Genomic DNA, 19,941 nt, shown 5'->3' on the forward strand with positions numbered 1-19,941 from the left:
TTATATTTTTAGAGAATAAAAAATCCCCCACAGGATTCTATAAGAAATTGAAACTGCTCGGATATCCACAAAGGATTTCTAAAGATCGAGTGCTGTAGGCGATTCAAACTCATTTAGTGATTGATGCTGTTGTAATTGTGACTCGCCCCAGAATGCGTGTGTGCGCTCTTCAACCTCGACAAAGAATGCACACGCTTGTAGGAATAAGAGGAATAAGAGGTTTGTGAAATGCATCGGTTTTATTTGTGTAAAATCAGGTAAGATCCTGCTTGAGATGAGGGGTGATTTAGAATTTTAATTATTTTTTTCGGTTTTTGTTACAAGAGCCATTGGCAACGCTCTATGAAGAGCAGTTGTCTATGATTTATCGTAATTTAGTCAGTGGTGAAATCATGTTTGGTTGTTAAACAGGAACAATGGCAGAAGCGCACACTGGCTTGCCCGTGCGATCAATGTCGCAGCATCTTTAATGCAATCATAGAAAAGGTCACACGGCAAGGGTGCAGCCCTGCAATTGCTTGCTCACACCACTGCCAATGCAGAATGGTCGCCAAATAATTTGTTAACGACAATGATTACTATTATCGCGTGGCACATTTTGCATTGGTGGCTATTCATACGGAGACGCAGGTGCTACGCTTCACAGGCGAGTATAGTCTGCCAGTAAGGGGGGGGGGGGGGGGGGGTAGGGGGGACTAATGTCGCTGCGTCGTTTCACCCAATCAAATAATTTTGCGAATAATTTGTTTAAATATGATTTGAACCTTTTGGAGAGTGACGCCGGCACACACGGGCCCAACGCCCTTTGTCGAAACGACGCCACGGGGCTCTTAAATTGCGCGCTTACGGAGCGGACGGCGGGCAAGTGCTTACGGTGAAACACAGCCACGGCAGACTCCGGGGCCAGAAACACCAAAGGCGTGCAATGCAGCAAGTGGGAAAACGCGCTACCCAGCTCGGCCGCATCGCAGAAACACGAAGCATCCGAACGGTGGACACCCAAGCAAACCGCAGCTTTATCTCCGGGGCGCGAGGAGGAAGAGGAGGAAAAAATAAAATAAAAATTTGCCAAATTTAAAATGAAATAAACACCACCGCCATGAGTCGAACTTCTATTTTGAAACGGCAGCCGGCGTAGCAAACCAGCGTCAATTCTGCTTGCCACGGGCAAGTGCTACGAAGGGGTGGCCACTCGCTTATGGGGTGAGTTATCACCTATTTCGGTAAACCCTGACACCAGACGTGTGCACTCTGCACATATGGCGATGGAAAAATGATAGGGGTGGGGATGGGATGGGCCGCGGCGTGATGGGATTGGATAGTTTTGATTGCTATGGGACACATTTTGAGGAGCCGAGCAATGTACCACTCTCCTTCCCAGAGGGCGGCCGAAGGGAGGTGGTAGGGTTGGGGGGTTGGCGGGAGGATGGAAGGGAGGGAGGGAGAGAGGGAGGGAGGGAGGGAGGGAGGGAGGGAGTGGGTGGGGGCTGAAGGGATCAGGGACCCTGGGTGGCGAGGGGGGCTAAGGGTTTGGTATTGGAGCAGGACTGGTGGCAGAGTGGGTGGGCAAGCGGCGGACGAGAAAAAATGCAATTGTGTGAGCGACAGCGGGAGAGGTTTGTCGCGTGGCGCGCGCCCCATTTATCGGTTCACTGCTGGATAAAAGTCCCTACGGCACCGCAGTTGTGTGGCCACACTTCACGGGGTCGTGTGGCCACACCTCACGAGGTCGTGTGGCCACACTTCACAAGGTTCAGTGGCCACACTTCACGGGGTCGCGTGGCCACACTTCACGAGGTCGCGTGACCACACTTCACGAGGTTCAGTGGCCACACTTCACGAGGTCGCGTGGCCACACCTCACGAGGTCGCGTGGCCACACATCACGAGGTCGCGTGGCCACACCTCACGAGGTTCAGTGGCCACACCTCACGAGGTCGCGTGGCCACACTTCACGATGTCGTGTGGCCACACTTCACGAGGTTCAGTGGCCACACTTCACGAGGTCGCGTGGCCACACCTCACGAGGTTCAGTGGCCACACTTCACGAGTTTCATTGGCCACACCTCACGGGGTCGCGTGGCCACACCTCACGGGGTCGTGTGGCCACACCTCACGAGGTCGCGTGGCCACACTTCACGAGGTTCAGTGGCCACACTTCACGAGGTTCAGTGGCCACACCTCACGAGGTTCAGTGGCCACACTTCACGGGGTCGTGTAGCCACACTTCACGAGGTCGCGTGGCCACACTTCACGAGGTTCAGTGGCCACACTTCACGAGTTTCATTGGCCACACCTCACGGGGTCACGTGGCCACACCTCACGGGGTCGTGTGGCCACACTTCACGAGGTACCGAGGCTCCCAAACAAAGCCATGCGGGAGGGCGTGTGCCACAGTTTGGCGCCAGCTGTCGTAGAGTGCGGTGGTCGTGTCGCTACAGTTCTCTGCGGGTGAGCACAACGTCTTTAAAAATGACGGCGCCACTACTACGCCTCTCGCAATAAAATTAACGCCGAACCGCTCGCACGTTTCGAGATTCGGCGGCGAGCAGGACACTCGCGCACCCTGCAACTTCATCGGAATGGTGGAAAGGATTAAGAGCATCACGCTTGCGCACCATAAGGGAGCTACCCGGCCCACTGAACGAGCGAGGCGTGCTTGCTCGGGGCGCCACCGCTCCAAGTAAAACAAAAAAAAAACTGCCGTGGAAAATCTTCAACGGGCATCATCCGCCTGGGTTTACAACCCAGCCTCGGCTGGCCTGACTTTCAGTGCAGCGTCGTCGGCATAGAAACGCAGCACACGCGTGCTTAGAGAGTGGTAGTGCGTTTTGCGAGCTGGTGGGTCGGTCTTGCAGGAGAGGCTATTTTGGTGAAGGCGGGGGGTGGGTTGGGGTTGGGAAGTGGGGGGGGGCATGGGGGAATGGGGGGCGTGTACGGGTGAGTGACCACAGCAGCGTGAGTGATGCCCAGGATAATGGAACACCTCGGCCCCTCCTTAAAGGAGTTGGGGAAAAAGCTGATTGAGTGTGCGTGTCAGGGGCTTATAACGGTATGGAATCTGTAAAGGTTTTTATTTTTGTGTGTGTGCTGGCTCCAGTCGCAATGTGTGTACACACGTCTCGGTGCACGTTAATGGTTGCCTCTTGTAACGCATGGCGGGGATGATCGCGACTGGCCGACCGAGTGAGCGACTTGAGCGATGAACGTTTCTCAGTTACTTTACAGAAGGGCTACAGAGCTAAACATTTTGGCAGGCGTACGGCCAAACGTTCGTTTCTAACGGGGGGGATTTTTATACAAAAATGTTGTAAAATAGGTCCCCAATAATCAAAAACGGACGTTGATTGATTTTACTCACAAGCTATTGTTGGCCCACATTCTCTAATTTCTTTAAGCCTCGTTTCTAAACACTTAAAATTATAGAATCCCGATCGCCTGTGAACACTGGCCAGTGGATTGTGACACTACAGCCAATAGAGAGCAGGTAAAACCCGCTTCTGATTGGTCGCAAACAACCGAAGCACCTTAACGCTCTTACGAAGTGTTTTGAGGCGCACACTATGCACGGGATATCCTAGGAATTGACCCGCCTCATTGTGGGAAAAATGAAGAGCAAGGGGAAGGTGGCTAAACAAGGGACCTCTGTCTGTGTCCCCGGTGTGATAGTGTGTTAAATGCCCGGGCTATTACAATGACCGAGTGGCAGTTCGGTCAGTATCTGCCTCCCTCGAAATATGTACACGTCACTATCCGTCATGTTGCGCGCGTTCGGAGGGATCTGCTCCACCGGGGAATTCACATTTAAGGCATAGAAGGCACGGGCGTGGTTCCTGTGGCTCACCGCTCAAATAAATCAGGGGAGCCGACAGGTAGAACAATGTGAGGGGGAGGGCAGGCTGGGTAATATGGCTGAGAATTGAGACAAAGTTGACTGGCATTACATCCCTTAATAGCCCGTGGCATACAGGAAGCAACCTTGGAGGTGTCTAGAGGGTGCGCTTCGCTGAAGGACAAGTTTTATTACTTTTTTTACCATCATGAGCGGTTTCCGAACCAATAAAGCCCACTATGGTGGAGATAATAATACTCGAGATCAGTTCAATGGTGCAGCCCGTCGGACGCATTCAAGGTGCCCAAAATGCTCTCGAAAAACCCGAGTGAAATTCTCCCCGTGTCCCTACTGTGCAGATCAATCATTCTCATCTCAGCGGCAGGCTTTTGCAAAAATGTTGGGAAATTGAAACCCCCGCATTACGCCGTAAATGGGATCAATGCCAGGGTGTGTCTTAAGTAGAGTCGAGTTCAAAAGAGACGCGTAGGGGGATCTGAATGTTCCACTTTTATAAAGAGCTTCATCACGCCCGTATGAACCGAACAATTGCTTTCCCACAGCAATAATAGCAATAATAAATGCCCTTTATGCAGGAAAACCTCAGCGAGTCTCAAAACTATCTCTCAGGAGGGTCCGGTCTTCATGAGCGCCACGGTGGCAAAATGTTAACTACCTCGCCCGGTATACAGGAGGTCGTGGATTCAATCTCGACCCTGCCGCTTGCTGTATATTTCGAATTTGCATGTTCTCCCCGTGGTCGCGTGAATTTTTCTCCCGGATCCTCCAGTTTTTCCCCTCCACATTTAGAAACAACGTGTGTTTAGAGTAATTGGCTGCTAGAAATTTCCACGTGATAAGCCACTTCGTTGAGCTCTCATTTGTGGCCAGGTCGCATCTGGAAAAAAGAGCATCGTAGTTCAGTCGGCCTTCTCTGGTAAAATAAAAATAGTTTAGTTAAAATTTAAAGTTTGCCAAATGTATGTTTGTTGAACTTCTTTCGCACTGTACGTAGATGACCATGTTCATCGGAGGCGTGGGGGAAGTACAACAAAACCAAACACACAAAAACAACTGTTCCTAAGATATGAGTTTTAAATCTCGATTTTTCTTTTAAACATATTCATGGGCATTTGACACGTCAAGGTACACCGGAGAAAACCCCACTATGCATACGAGTGGCTAAATCTTAAATCTCCACACAGTTAGAATTCATACAGATATATCCAACAATCATTTTGCTGTCGTGCCACCGTCTTCTGGCCGACTGATAGCTCAGGCCATCAACGCAATTGACATTCCGAGGAAGTTTAACATCCTGGCATTAACCAGGCTTAACTGTGCTCAACTTCTGAGATCTATAGAACAGGCGTCACACGCTCGAGGCGATTTAGCCAGAGAAAATTACCCAAAAAATATAATCGAGTGTGGGGGAAATCATAACACGCGTGTTTTGCCAAGTTCACCTTAAATTCACACTCGCACAAACTGAATCCCAACCGTTACCAAAATCATCACGTCACTTCGCGTCTGACAGCTGCATTGCAAATCCGACCTCCCGCCAGTTCAGGGGGTAAAATTCGCCAGTTCGATCGCCCACCACAGCAGTTGAAACGGTGCAATTATCTTCAATTCCATCGCCTCCGTTCAGCCAGCGACAGAAATAGTTTCACCTTTGTCCAGTGTGGAAGAGGAGGCCCAAATACCCTCCAGAGAGGGGGGGGGGCTGACTAGAACGCCCTCTAGTGGAGGCGCTTCTACCAACAGTGACGTGAGCAAGCACTTGCAGGGCTATACCTTCACCTTCAACCATTTGAAAGCCACAGTCGTTCACTCGTGCGGTGACCCGGTGGTTATCGCGCTGCGCTACTACGAGCCCGGTGATCCAAGTTCAATTCCCGCTCATGACCAATAAAAGTGGCGAATATATTTGAAACGGCCCTGGGCGATTACGAGGCAAACTCAGCCTCAAATTAATACCTGGTGCGGCGTGTAAACATCGGCAAAGGTGGACGGGCGCGGTGCTGGCCACCAACCCCACCGTGCGCCATCGCCGCCTTAATGGGGCACTCCTCGGCTAACGGCATTGGCCCCCAACAGTCTGCGAAGACTCTGAAGGGGGGGGGGGGTGGAGGGTAATCTTTGTCTTTGTGCGTGCGTGTGCGCGCTCGCTGTGTCGGCACGGAGCAGGTGATCGAGTGCGTGTCGGCCGGCCGGGTGCTGGAGCGTCCGCGCGCCTGCCCCATGGAGGTCTACAACCTCATGCTGGGCTGCTGGTGTCGCGAGCCGCACATGAGGCTGGACATTCGGACCATCCACGGGATCCTCCAGGAGCTCAAGGACAAGTCGCCCATCTACATCGACGTGCTCGGATAGGGCGGCAACCGCGGGCCTTCGATAAGTAAAGAGATAAGACGGGTGGAAAAATTTTGAGCGCGCGAGAGAACTACATTGAAACTCGAACTACGGGAGTGCGTGACGAAACCCCAGAGATCCTCTCCCCCCCCCCATGCCTCCCGCGATGCCCCCCCCCCTCTCCTGGTTCGCCACTTTATTTACCCGTAATAACGAGGAGACAAAAGTGGCATAACAAATTGCCCCACGGTTCTCCCACGTGTTTGTAAAGAAATATATATGGAAAAAAGCTGCCAATTATATTTAGCTACTTGCCACGAAAAAACCAAGCAGAGTCCTGGCAACGAGAAGTGTTGGGCGGGGATGGGTGGAGGGGGGAAGAGTCAGTGGGCGGGAGGGAGGAGTAGGCACGTTATTTTATGTTTTGTTTATTTGTCAATGTTTGGGGGGGGGGGGGAGAGATTTTCAGAGTAAACGTTATCAGGAGTTTTATAAAAAAAAATCTAATTCTGGGGGGTGGGGGTGGTGGGGGGAACCTTGGAGGACGGGGGGATAAAAAGGTTTTTAAAAAGTCGCATTTCGGGTCAATCAGTCCTGACTTAGTCTCCTTGGCCGAAACGTTTGTTTCTTTAACCCGCCCACCCCCCCCCCCCTACGCAACGCCGACTTATCATCCCTCCGTACTCTCCATCGTGGGGTCACCGGAGCAAAACAGCGACGCATCGATCGTGAGTGGGTGGGGGGTGGGGGGTGAGGGGTGGGGGCGGGGGGTGGGGGGTGGGGGGAGAGCAGAACCGAGACGACGATCGCGCGCACGCAAGTTCAAGGCCCCGTAAAGCCGTCGTATATTTATTTAGCCACTTGCCCCTGGCCTCTATTCACATAGGCTACTCGCTAAATAAACATACAGATATAACAAAAGGGCGTCGCACGCGCGCGGTGGAGGTGGTGGTGGAGTCTTCGCCCGTGCGAAACCCAAACCGGGCCTCACCGCTGCCGTGCGATACAACAAAAACGACAGCGAGCATCCCGCCGTAACCCCGTTCATGAGAGGGGGACCATCAGCGTCGTTGGTGACGTCCGCTCGTCATCGTTGTAGCTCAAGGGGGGGGAGGGGTGGGGGGAGGGGTGCGATCATCGTTAGCCAGAGCGGGACGCTTAACGACGTGCCGGAGAGGGTGGCGAGTAAGCTGTAGACACCTCGCATGCCACCCTGGGCGTCCTTTGGTGGTGTGCACTTTAAATTGGGTCTCCCCTCCCCCGCCCGCCCCCCCCCCCCCCGATTCTCCGCTCGTCAAAAAAAACCCGGTGCCAACACGTGCGAAATTGGAAAAAGTTAAACGAATTTATTAATTCAATAAATAACTTACGGGAAGGGGGGGGGGGCAAGGAATGTCAAAAGCGCAGGGAGCAGGAAAATGTCGTCGTCTTAATTTCATCCTCCGTAACACCATCCCAACCCCCCCCCCCCCCCCGGGAAATTTCCAAGATGCATCAGCGGCGTCGATCGCGCCCGTGAGTAGCCGCGGCGAGTGCCCGGGCACGGGCAGGAGGAAGCGTGCGGCAAATCAGCGGCAACTCGCGGAGCGCGCCGATTTCACGGAAACAAAAAAGTGGAACCAATTGGGGAATTGTGCGCTCGTGCGGAGGGCCCAGGTCGTGACGGCGCCCGCCCGCCCGCCCGCCCTCCCACCAGCTCATCCGCCCGCCCGTCCGCCTCCGGCTGACCCCCCTGGCACTCTGCAATTCCTCATGAGATTATTTTCTTTCTTAATAGCGTCCGTCACTTTCCCGGTGGCCGTGCGGCTATCGGAAGGAGGAGGGTGAGGCAGACAGCCGAGCAGACCGAGCGACCGTTGGCGACGCGCGACTTCTCCTCGATTAGCATGCAGTCGCCTACTCCCGTGACAGTACGATGGATGGCGGAATGTGCGGTGGATGCCTACGCGCTACCTGCCCGTGGATCATGGCGATGATGATGATGACGATCCGTAATAGAGGTTCTTTAAGGGTGAGATCGCGCAAATATATAAATGTGTCGTTTAACCCGCCACCACCCGACACAGCCAATTAGTAAGATTTGTCACGTAAACAGAACGTGGCCAGTTCGTCACGAGTACAGCCACACCGGTTGTGCGTTGAAGAGCCAAGCCACGACGTTTACAATCCGAGTACGACGTTTTGCGAGTAATTACAACTATTAGAACAAGACGATTGTAAATGTTGTGGCTTTGGCCCTGCATCACACCGGTGTGCTGTACTCGTAACGAATTGGCCACGTTTTGTTTACGCGACAAACCTTTCCTAATTGGCTGTGTCAGGTGGTGGCGGGTTTAACGACACATTTATATATTTACGCGATCTCACCCAAAAAAACTCTGTTATCGATGATCTTGGTCGCGAAAGCCTCCCCACGTGTTACACTGATGATGATGACGGCGATGAACTAACCGCCATCGCTCGCCCACGCTGCTGGTTGCGCGCTAACTGGCCGGCTGAAACATCGACCCCCCCCCCCTCCCACCCTACCCCTCCTCGTCCCCGCAACGATTAGCACCGTTGGCTACGTACGGTGAAAAAGAAGCTCAACATGCTCACAAAAGGGCAGCGCACAGGTAGACTCACCATCCCAGCCCGTGACGATTCCCCCCCCCCCCCTTCGTCTACTCCGGTATGATGCGACGCATCTCAAGCGAGTCCCAATCTGAGCCGCAAACCCAATTAAGGCAAAACAAAAGGAAGTAATTCGATAACGTAATGTCCATCCCGCCGACACACACACACCAAACCGCAGCGTGTGGTGTGTGGTTCGGCGGGATATTCGATTAGTGAGTGGTTCTGAGGGGCATGGGGCGGGGGGCGGGTGGGGGGGGCAGGTGAATTGCCATTGAAAACTACACTAAAAATAATCAAAGGAAACGCAGCACTTTAGTGGAGCGACCCTTCACAATGCTGGCTGCCTGTGGGCCTTGCGGCTTCCCATGGCTTTGATTTTGCATACCGAGTTCGAGGGGCAGCCCTGTAGCTTGACCTTGTTTAAAAGCGGAGGGCGGGGGGGAGGGGGCGGTTGCGGTGGAGCGGTTCGGTGGATGGGGGGGGGGGGCGCTACAAAAACTCAGGGGGGGGGGGAGGTGCGACACAGTCAACGTGAAACAACCCCCCCCCCCCCCCCCCAAAGAAAGAAGATGTCGAGAACGTGACGAGCAACGATGGGATCCGCTTTTGTCTATCGTGCTCTCCGCCCTGGCTCCTTAACCCCCCCCCCCCCCCACCGCACCGTGCGTACGAGGAAAGGCTCCGATGCCCGTCGCTTCGCTGTTACTCACCCTTCGCATTTCGATGCATGCGGTCCCCATCCGAGTACCCGCGGGCGCTTTGTTTATCAACTAAATACGAGCTCGAGTTTGTGTATCGAAAAGTGCAAACTTGAGAGTCGCGTGTTGCCCCCTCTCCCCCCCCCCCCACGCACGCACGCGTGGGCTCTCTCCGGCCGCTCTGATTTTCCGCCCCCGTATCAACGCTCGTCATGAATTGGGCCGACAACACCCGGATATGTAGAGGACCGCACGAGCTTGGGCAACTGTTGCTAGCGCCGGCTGACCGCTCGGTTACCTGTGGTTCGTCCTCGCGCCTCAAAGTCACAGGCGTTGTGCTGGACACCTGTAAAAAAACTTAAAAATAACTTTATAGCTCATCGGACTCCTCCCAGTATAGATGAAGATTCTTGTTCACGCTATGCGATCAGAGAGCGAGTAAGCGAATTCCGCGCTGCGTCTTTCAAGTTGATGTTATTATTGTTGTTGTTGTTTTGATTCTATAAAGGAAATTAGAAGGGGGATGAACCGTTGCCATCAGAAGGGGGTGGGGAGGGGGGGGGAAGGGGGGCTCACACCCCCCCCCCTCCTCCAGCTCCGACGCACATGACTAACAAGTTGCCAACGCTGCTCGGACAAAGACTGGGAATGAATTGCGACAAGACGCGATCCGACGCACATTACACCACCCCCCGCACCCCCCCCCCCCACCGCGTGGAGGCTTTTGATATTTTTTTTTTTACGGTTGAAAGGCTTCGGTTTAAAAGTAAATCACATCAAACCTCGCGTGCTCTCGCGAGGTGGTAGAACAAATGCAATGGAGGCAGCTAATTTTCCAACCGGGTTGTTCCTCATTTTAAGCAGTTATTTATTTCATTATACTAATATCGCTGAAGATTTCTATTTAAATAAACGTGATGAGGTTTTTTTTCAAGACACTTGCTCGAAAGAATCTGCACCATCGGTTAATTTCAAAGGACTACAGGCTTCCAGTTTAGTAAAAAAAAGGAAACATGTTTTTCATCATATTCTTGGTTCTTTCGGTAAATTCACGTAGAAGGGAAACAATAAAATAATAAAAATATAAAACAAATTCTCACGACGTTTCGACTGCAACACAATCAATCATCATCAGGTGTGAAAACCACAGCAATATTTTTTTCCTTCACATTTTCTTGCTACCTGATGATGATTGCTTGTGTTGCAGTCGAAACGTCGTGAGAATTTTATTGTTTTTCATATTTTTATTATTTTATTGTTTCCCTTCTACGTGGTGACTTTACCGAAAGAACCAAGAATATGAATCCCTGCAGTCACGAAAGCTTTAAATCAAAAATGTGTATCATCGGTTACATTTATGCCTCCCCTTAATAGCCCTTTATATCCTCCCGCTAAACAGATTACGTGCCCATTTGTGAAAGCACATTGTTGAAATCGAATAAAAGCATTCGAGTACACATCAGTTGATTGCTATCTTCACTAAAATGGCTTGATAATTAAAACCGAAAATGCTGAATACACGCACGTGAACGTGCACGCCAGAGAAGGCGCCAGTCAGTTTTGACAACACGGAGACGAACTGCTGATTCGCATAAGCCCAACACGTGGCCACACGGCCGATTATTCCGTCCCCGCCACTGCCGTTCGTCACAACGTCGGACGACTTCGCGCGAGCCTTTGAGAAACGAGGTCACATCGTCGCCCTGCTCGAACAAGAAATAGGCACTGGCCCATCTCTTTCAGAGGCCCTGAGCCATCGGTGGAACTTCCTCATTCCCATGTCAGGGGAGTGCCACGCCATCGGACGGTGAGATGACAGGTGGACGGTTATGACAACGTGACATTGACCTGTGCAGCCATGTCCAACCTCAGGAAAACACGGTGAACTCTATAAACAGAATACTCTGATCTCTGTGCATCTGTAGGAATCACAGTGAATCTGAGAATCAGAATATGTGTTGATACTGGAGGAATGCGATGAGCTATAAAGCCCGTTTTCTTCAGATGGCCAGGAGTCTACTTGCTTACTTTTGACCAGAAAGAAATACGCATACGCACAAAATAAAATGAAAATAAGGAATAAGCTCACTCTTAGTACGGGGTGCGTAGAAAGGTTTGCCAACGCCACACCACGAGTATTATTCATCACTGCCTTTTCATAACCCACCGCTGAATTGTGCTGTAATGGGTCACTATTACGGCTTCCACATTACAGCCCTCTTGTTAGAAATTGGAACACCCGTGCGATTAGGCCGCGCTCACTGGAAATCGTCCGTTACTCCATCCTGCGCGAGTCACCGAGGGGTTACTCTTTTGAGCGGCACGGGGGCCCGGAGAAAATTAATTTAGTTCTAGCGGGCGGTGTTTCCGCAATCATTACATTTGGGGTCAAAGGTGCGGCGCTCTCTGTGTCTCGGCCACCGGTTTCATGATTTCTGTAGGGGAATCGAGCCCCAAATGCAACCATGTCAATGTTATTTAATTGCAGCGTCCAGGGATCGTCGGTGATTGTAAGGGGTGAAGTCATTACATGGGGGTAAAGGTCCACCTTATTAAAGTGTCCGTATTATTATTCCCCCCCCCAAAAAGGGATCTCCTGTAAAAAAAAAAATTATGTGCCATGGAGCAGAACATCTTTGCCACTTATTTCAGTGTCCTGTCCAACGGTGAACTCGATTCATCGACGGTAGGCAAGCTGCGTTCATTTGCTGGCAAAACGTTGTGGGGGGTGTTGTTTGAGAAATTATTTTTCGGAGAAATGCCCCAGGAATTGTACGATCCTACCATGGGTTCTTCTCTGGATGCATAAATATCACCGATCTGTGTGACTATTGGACAATTAGGATTCTTACAGTATTTGTTAGCTATGTTTTATGTTATTTATATATATATTAAAAAGATATGCTTTCAGAAAATCTAATGGGAATTTTTTTTACAGATATTTACCGAGTCGCTTTTCTTTCATAAAGTGAAGGTTGCATCGAATTGCAGCCAAGATATCTGTGCATATCATCTCTCAAATGTGTTTTCGGGTTGTGCAGCGTGGTGTCCGGCACAATGTCCGACGTTTCCCTCCATGGGCCGAAAGCTTCTGTGAAAAAGAGCTTCATAGCTCATCGGATTCCTCCGGTATAAATAAATATTCCGATTCCGATTCTTCTTTGTGACTTATTTCTCAATTCATCATCGCCCCCGACTGTCAGACTAATGCCCCGAGGTAAGGCCCCACTGAGCTATATAGCGCTTTTTCAGAAGCGACCTTGCCACAAGTGATAGCCCAACGAAGTGGCTTATCATCATGTGGGAATTTATAGTGGACAAATACTCAACGCACGTTGATTCTAAACGTGGAGGGAAATAACCGGAGGATCCCTGCATACCAGGCGAGGTAGTTAACATCTCTCACAGATGAGACTCAACTTGACCTCTTGGGCACTCGCCCGGTTAACAAAAACCATGAACTTCTTCTTCAGCTGACAGCGTCGACCCAAAAGCCGAAATCAGTTCCTAAATTCGGGAAGAGGCTGCGAGCGCGTGCACGAGCGAAACTGAAATTCAGTTCTTGAAGAAGCTACCGGGCTCGTGGAGCGAAACGTCGGACATCGTGCCGAACAACGGGCGTCACGGCCAGAGAACACGTCGCAAGGCTACGCGGCAGTGCAACCGTAAAATAAATTTATAAAAAAAAACTCTACGCAGTTGGATCTTAAATAATAACTCGCCCTTAGCTCGTGCCTGAGCGCAGCCTAATCACTTGGCAGCAGCTCGAAAAACGCTAATCGTGATGCCAACTCACAAAGGAATGGCTTGCGCATTGAGTGGGTGTAGATTGGACAGCGAGCTTAATGCGATTCACGGTTCAGGCTAAACTCTCATTTGGCACTATGACAATAATAATAATAATCAACGATAAGGGTTGTAGATGTTTGATCAGTTGTGCGTTTAATGTTTCGCTGTACATGAAGTCGAGGGGCAAATCTCCTCTTCGTCGACGTGTCTGTTACGTGCGTTGTGGTGACGTCGCGGGTTTTTTGGGCATCGTAGACCTCGTTTGTAAAGTCATTTCCCCGTCGAGTCCTCCTCGCTTTGCGTTCCGTCATCGGCACGGCCTCCTCGCTCATCTTCGCGCTTGCGTCACGAGACGCCCCCCCCCCCACTCTCCTCTTTCTCCTCTCAACCCGCCCGTCCGTGCGCCCGCTTGCACTTAACGGAGCCTTAAGGGGCCATCCATTCAGTACGTACTCATGGAGGAGGGAGGGGGGATTAACACAAATGCGTACGCTTGCGTATGGGGGGGGTTGGGGTCTACTGACAATGTGCGTACGCATAGGAAACGGGGGGGGGGGGGGGTGAAGCCTCGATAATAAATGGTCTATATTGGCCTTCAAATGAGTTATCGGCCGTTCTATAAGATTCGGGGGGGGGGGGGGGTGGTGCGTCAGGCGTACGTACGCATGTAGGGTGGGGTGGGGGGTGTAAAAAGTACGCGTGCCTACAGGGAGTGGAGGAGAGCTCAAGTTTTGACAGATTTTTTTTGGGTACCTACTCAATGGATGGTTCCTTAGCTCCGCGCGGATTTGCGGCGCGAAAATCATCAAAAGGAAATAAGAGCAAAAAACACCGATCTGTATTTCACACACACATACACACGCACGCACGCGATCACGCTACAGGTGGCCACGATGTTTTTTTGTTGCAGTGCGAGAAAGGGTGAGAGCCAAACCCTGCTTGCAATGTCCGTTTTGAAGTTGAACATTTTGTTTGGCAGTTAGACTCGGCTCGCTCTGTTACGTTGTGTTGAAGGAGATCGGGTGAGAGAGAAGGGGGGGGGGAATAATAAATTGACGTGCGTCTGTGGATATATTCAGTGTCTCATTGTGTCGAGCATACGCAGAGTGCATAGGCTGTGCATTTTCTGATGTTTGTCTGAATATACGTACGAATTAAAAACAACGCTTGTTGTAATGGCACCTCGTCAAGGGTGCGTGCGTGTGAGAAGCATTTATAAAATGAGTCACAAAAAATATATATTTTATCTCGTGTGCTATTTTGTTCCCCATGTATGAAGCTATCGTTTAAAATAAACGGACAACGTCGTTGTGTACCTTGATGAAGTGACGGTATAAATGACAATTCCCTGGATTTCTAAATATTTTGGACATTTAAAAACGATACAAAGAAAATCTACATAAGTTTAAGAGGCCTTATAGACATTTATAGATGTACAATCTCTGGTGAAATTTCCCAAAATCCCCACAGAGTTTGCTTGCGATGTGTTTCCATACTGTAGATAATCCGGCTGAGGCGAATATCTTATCCTCCGGTGTTTCGTAATTATGTTTTTTGTATTATTATTATTATTTTGTATACATGTGCTAGGGCAGTACAAACCTCAATCTGAAAATGCACAGCCCCGTTCAAGTTAAAGGTTTGTCCATACTTAATTTTAACATCGTTTTCAATGATGCGTCTGCCTTTCAAAACAAATGGCTTTGTTTAGCGAGTTACTGAGATAATATATACGGGATGCGGACAAAATTATGTCTGCGAGGTTTATATCCTTGGCTCGCTAAAAGTAATTTAAGTCACACACATGTACCTGTTCATCTCCACTCAGGTGGATGTCACCGTGGTCATCATCGTCGTCATCGTATTACTTTTGTCGAAGAAATAAAAGAACGGCATGTAGGCAAAGTCATCAAATGTCGGTTTACAATTTCAACTACCGCTCCTTCGCCTCTTATTTTTTTAATGAAATCTGGAGAGATTAGCAGACCCGTTGCATTCTGCAAGTCCGAGTGCACATTGGTCGCCTGCGTGTTTGTTGATAACTGTTATTGTTTAGTTTCGATGTTTTTGTTATATGTACCTTCTTAGCAAGTTCTCAATTTGTTTACATTCGGCGATCGCTTAGGATATGTGTGTATATTTGTTTTGTTTACATTTGTGTTGGTCATTAAAACTGTCACGTGCTTTGTACAGTATGACACATATGCTTGTGCACATAGTTTATACGGATATACCATATACCCTTTCTGAATATTAAAAACAATAAAACTCAACACATTCGTCGATATCACCGTGGGCATTAATAGGAAAACATAATAGGTGACGTTTTGGGCCAAGGCTATTCTTCACAGAAAATCACCGGGCCTCTTTTGATTTACGGCTATCTAGAAGGGCCATTGGGGCCAAACCTCACCGATTAAATATATTTTCCTTTTAAAGCCACGCACCGTTGTTATTTACGAACGTCTTGTGGTTTCTTGTTGTTGACTCTGCTCTTGCACCACTGCCAATGCAGCTACAGCAGCATCACGAAATAATTTGTGTCCTTTTTAGAATGAAAATAACGATCGAGGCATCATTCCGTGACAGCAGCATTTCGCGAATACAGGGACTCCCCTTCTTAAGAACCAGTTAGGTTCCAGAGGTCTGTTCGTGAGTCGATTTGTTCGTGAGTCCAACTTTACTGTCGATTCCGAACGTGTTGTATGTAATGTACACTTAAACACGGGGAATGGCTTTAAAAATTGAATTATCTGTAGATGTAGATGCCACTGGTTCTTCACGTTCTGCTGATATAGAGTGAGGGAAAAAAGTATTTGATCCCCTGCTGATTTTGTACGTTTGCCCACTGAGAAAGAAACTATCAGTCTATAATTTTAATGGTAGGTTTATTTGAACAGTGAGAGACAGAATAACAACAAAACAATCCAGAAAAACGCATGTCAAAAATGTTATGAATTGATTTGCATTTTAATGAGGGAAATAAGTATTTGACCCCTCTCCAAAACATGACTTAGTACTTGGTGGCAAAACCCTTGTTGGCAATCACAGAGGTCAGACGTTTCTTGTAGTTGGCCACCAGGTTTGCACACATCTCAGGAGGGATTTCGTCCCACTCCTCTTTGCAGATCTTCTCCAAGTCATTAAGGTTTCGAGGCTGACGTTTGGCAACTCGAACCTTCAGCTCCCTCCACAGATTTTCTATGGGATTAAGGTCTGGAGACTGGCTAGGCCACTCCAGGTCCTTAATGTGCTTCTTCTTGTGCCACTCCTTTGTTGCCTTGGCCGTGTGTTTTGGGTCATTGTCATGCTGGAATACCCATCCACGACCCATTTTCAATGCCCTGGCTGAGGGAAGGAGGTTCTCACCTAAGATTTGACGGTACATGGCCCCGTCCATCGTCCCTTTGATGCGGTGAAGTTGTCCTGTCCCCTTAGCAAAAAAACACCCCCAAAGTATAATGTTTCCACCTCCATGTTTGACGGTGGGGATGGTGTTCTTGGGGTCATAGGCAGCATTCCTCCTCCTCCAAACACGGCGAGTTGAGTTGATGCCAAAGAGCTCCATTTTGGTCTCATTTGACCACAACACTTTCACCCAGTTGTCCTCTGAATCATTCAGATGTTCATTGGCAAACTTCAGACGGGCATGTATATGTGCTTTCTTGAGCAGGGGGACCTTGCGGGCGCTGCAGGATTTCAGTCCATCACGGCGGGTGTTACCAATTGTTTTCTTGGTGACTATGGTCCCTGCTGCTTTGAGATCATTGACAAGATCCTCCCGTGTAGTTCTGGGCTGATTCCTCACCGTTCTCATGATCATTACAACTCCACGAGGTGAGATCTGGCATGGAGCCCCAGGCTGAGGGAGATTGACAGTTCTTTTGTGCTTCTTCCATTTGCGAATAATCGCACCAACTGTTGTCACCTTCTCACCAAGCTGCTTGGCAATGGTCTTGTAGCCCATTCCAGCCTTGTGTAGGTCTACAATCTTGTCCCTGACATCCTTGGAGAGCTCTTTGGTCTTGGCCATGGTGGAGAGTTTGGAATCTGATTGATTGATTGCTTCTGTGGACAGGTGTCTTTTATACAGGTAACAAGCTGAGATTAGGAGCACTCCCTTTAAGAGTGTGCTCCTAATCTCAGCTCGTTACCTGTATAAAAGACACCTGGGAGCCAGAAATCTTTCTGATTGAGAGGGGGTCAAATACTTATTTCCCTCATTAAAATGCAAATCAATTTATAACATTTTTGACATGCGTTTTTCTGGATTTTATTGTTGTTATTCTCTCTCTCACTGTTCAAATCAACCTACCATTAAAATTATAGACTGATCTTTTCTTTGTCAGTGGGCAAACGTGCAAAATCAGCAGGGGATCAAATACTTTTTTCCCTCACTGTAGGTGCCACCACCGCCATATACTGCGCAGCAGGTTGAACTTACGATTCCTCGGTCTGAACAGGCAACTGGACATGTGAACAGGTTTTTTCCTATCTCCGAAAGTTGCTAAGTCGAAAGCTGGTAAGTAGAGGAGTCCCTGTATGTGAAAGATTTTGGTGAACAAGTCCGCTAAAACGCTGGTTCCTCAGGCCTCCTCGACAATATCCACGGTTATACCATCTCGCTCCCAGAGCACGAGGCTGGTATATGTATTAATATATATAGATTCCCAGTGTACACAAACATGAACATATTACAAAATCTGCATTTGTGCCTGAAGTGTGAAGCCTTCAAAGTGTTGCACGTAGAAAAAAAGTGTCTTGTTACATTTTTTTCTTACTCTTTTCAAAATGTGAACGTGCTTAAGAGAATGTTAAGTAAGTTTGTTGTTGGGCGGTCCTTTGGCAGATGGGTGTTATTATTTTCATTATTATTTTTTGTTACGTATTTTTTTTATATTTTCCTCAGCGTCTGCACCAGCACACCGAAGAACACTTCTGTTCTTCAAGAGGTGGTGGCGCTCGGCGTAAACAACGCCAAGCAAAAGTTGCACGGCCCCCAAATAGCTCAAGGGGGTCTCTGGCATTCATGAAACAAACACAAAATAAGGCTGCAGCAAAGATCAACTCGAATTAAAATGCTCATCAACGTTCAAATGAACACAACGTGCTGATTGGTATCTCTCTTTCGCCAGCATCTCTCCTCCGTCACCACACTATATCGATATCTCTTGTCAATATCTCTTCTCTCATCTCACCAGGATTTTGCAGATTGCAAGGGAGAGAAACCAAAAATAATTTCTGCTTCGCACCCCCCACCAACCCACCCCCACCCAGTGGGCTGGCACCATCACTGTCTCTAAGGACAGTGGGCTGGCACCATCACTGTCTTCAAGGACAGTGGGCTGGCACCACCACTGTCTTCAAGGACAGTGGGCTGGCACCTCCACTGTCTTCAAGGACAGTGGGCTGGCACCACCACTGTCTTCAAGAACAGTGGGCTGGCACCATCACTGTCTTCAAGTACAGTGAGCTGGCACCACCACTGTCTTCAAGGACAGTGAGCTGGCACCACCACTGTCTTCAAGTACAGTGGGCTGGCACCACCACTGTCTTCAAGGACAGTGGGCTGGCACCGCCACTGTCTGCAAGGACAGTGGGCTGGCACCTCCACTGTCTTCAAGGACAGTGGGCTGGCACCACCACTGTCTTCAAGGACAGTGGGCTGGCACCACCACTGTCTGCAAGGACAGTGGGCTGGCACCACCACTGTCTTCAAGGACAGTGGGCTGGCACCACCACTGTCTTCAAGGACAGTGGGCTGGCACCTCCACTGTCTTCAAGGACAGTGGGCTGGCACCACCACTGTCTTCAAGGACAGTGGGCTGGCACCACCACTGTCTTCAAGGACAGTGGGCTGGCACCACCACTGTCTGCAAGGACAGTGGGCTGGCACCTCCACTGTCTTCAAGGACAGTGGGTTGGCACCATCACTGTATCAAGGACAGTGGGCTGGCACCACCACTGTCTGCAAGGACAGTGAGCTGGCACCATCACTGTATCAAGGACAGTGGGCTGGCACCATCGCTGTCTTCAAGAACAAACGGAATAGGAAACCGAGGAATTCTGTAAGCTTCGGGATTTTGTGATGTTCTGTGAACCGTTTAGCCAACTGAAACTGTGGCTCTTTGTCCTCTTTTCGCGTCTCCGCACGTGTGGGAACGTCGGTCACAGAGACACGAAATCCCCCTCCGCAGCCTTGCTCAAGAACCTTCTCACAAAACAATGAATGATCATGCAGCACAACGTCGCACGCAATATATCCGACCGTCCACGTATCTGCCGTGGCCAACTAACCCACCCACACCGAGCGTGGTATTTGTGCATGGTTATGCTGTCATCAGGTCCCTCCATGGGGAGGCGGGGGGGGTGGCCGTTTGGGGGGCCTGCGGGGCCCGGGGCAAACCCCAAATGTGCCCCCCCCCTCCACAACGCCTTCAAACTAAACTATTACATCTGGAACCGTGACGTTGAAGCGTGGAGCGAGGGTGGGGGGGCAAGGTACGGGGCCCTGGGCGGTTGGCCCGATTCACCGTGCATCCTAGGGACAAGCCCTCTGGTTGTCATTTTCTATTGACGTTCACTCATCCACCACTTTTTCATACCTGTAGTAACACGTGTTCTTTCATCCCGTGTACATTCGGCGACGACT

At 49.9% G+C, this 19,941-nt stretch overlaps 1 protein-coding gene across 1 annotated transcript in view; it reads left to right on the top strand.

Moving 5' to 3' along the window:
- LOC103091785 (BDNF/NT-3 growth factors receptor) overlaps window positions 1-6,566 on the top strand; it is a 270,811-nt gene extending 264,245 nt beyond the window's left edge. The window contains exon 18 of the mRNA XM_076075159.1: window positions 6,022-6,566. Coding sequence (XP_075931274.1) covers window positions 6,022-6,207 — 186 coding nt within the window. The 3' untranslated portion in view covers window positions 6,208-6,566. The remainder of the gene's footprint in view (window positions 1-6,021) is intronic.
- The last annotated feature ends 13,375 nt before the right edge of the window (window positions 6,567-19,941 follow it).

The sequence above is a fragment of the Petromyzon marinus genome, chromosome 52 (assembly GCF_048934315.1).
Source record: "Petromyzon marinus isolate PM22_M1 ecotype Great Lakes invasive population chromosome 52, UKy_Petmar_22M1.pri1.0, whole genome shotgun sequence".
Taxonomy (NCBI): domain Eukaryota; kingdom Metazoa; phylum Chordata; class Hyperoartia; order Petromyzontiformes; family Petromyzontidae; genus Petromyzon; species Petromyzon marinus.